This window comes from Pyxicephalus adspersus, chromosome 3 (assembly GCF_032062135.1).
Source record: "Pyxicephalus adspersus chromosome 3, UCB_Pads_2.0, whole genome shotgun sequence".
Classification (NCBI taxonomy): Eukaryota; Metazoa; Chordata; class Amphibia; order Anura; family Pyxicephalidae; genus Pyxicephalus; species Pyxicephalus adspersus.
The window spans coordinates 152,210,564-152,211,055 of record NC_092860.1 but is presented as its reverse complement, the minus strand read 5'-3'; the positions used below and the strand labels follow the sequence as shown (position 1 = coordinate 152,211,055).

General features: G+C 25.8%; 1 protein-coding gene across 1 annotated transcript in view; it reads left to right on the top strand.

Moving 5' to 3' along the window:
* Positions 1-492, top strand: part of LOC140327530 (maltase-glucoamylase-like) — a 78,442-nt gene that overhangs the window by 53,196 nt on the left and 24,754 nt on the right. Inside the window, 1 exon segment of the mRNA XM_072406921.1 lies at positions 409-492. Within this exon segment, the coding sequence (XP_072263022.1) occupies positions 409-492 (84 nt within the window).

Here is a 492-nt window from a genome sequence, read left to right as displayed (position 1 = left end):
GAGAATAATTACACATCTTCTCTTAGACAGCAACACTGCCTTTAAAGAATGATATATATATATATATATATATATATATGCACAATAATTAACCTTTCATATTCACTGTTTATATTACAGGAAAGTTTAAGAACACAAATTCCCATTGCATTGTAATCGGCAATAGAAAAAAAACTGTGATTGAATTTCTGATATAATTGCTGAATTCATAGCAGAAAGCTGAATAGAGTTGGAGGTTTAAAAGCTATACTCAGCCTGAGCACTTTGATTTATTTAAATGTATTGTATATAAAATTAATACCTTGGCCTTCAAAAAGGACATTATTTTTCTATAAAGTGGTTTCTTTACATGTGTATACTTATGTTTTTTCTTGTTTGTTTTTCATTTTCATTTTATTTTTTTTTTAGAATTCAATTGAACTAAAGGTAACACATAAAAATTATACTGATCCACATAATCTGAAATTTGATGAAATAAAAATATTGGGATTG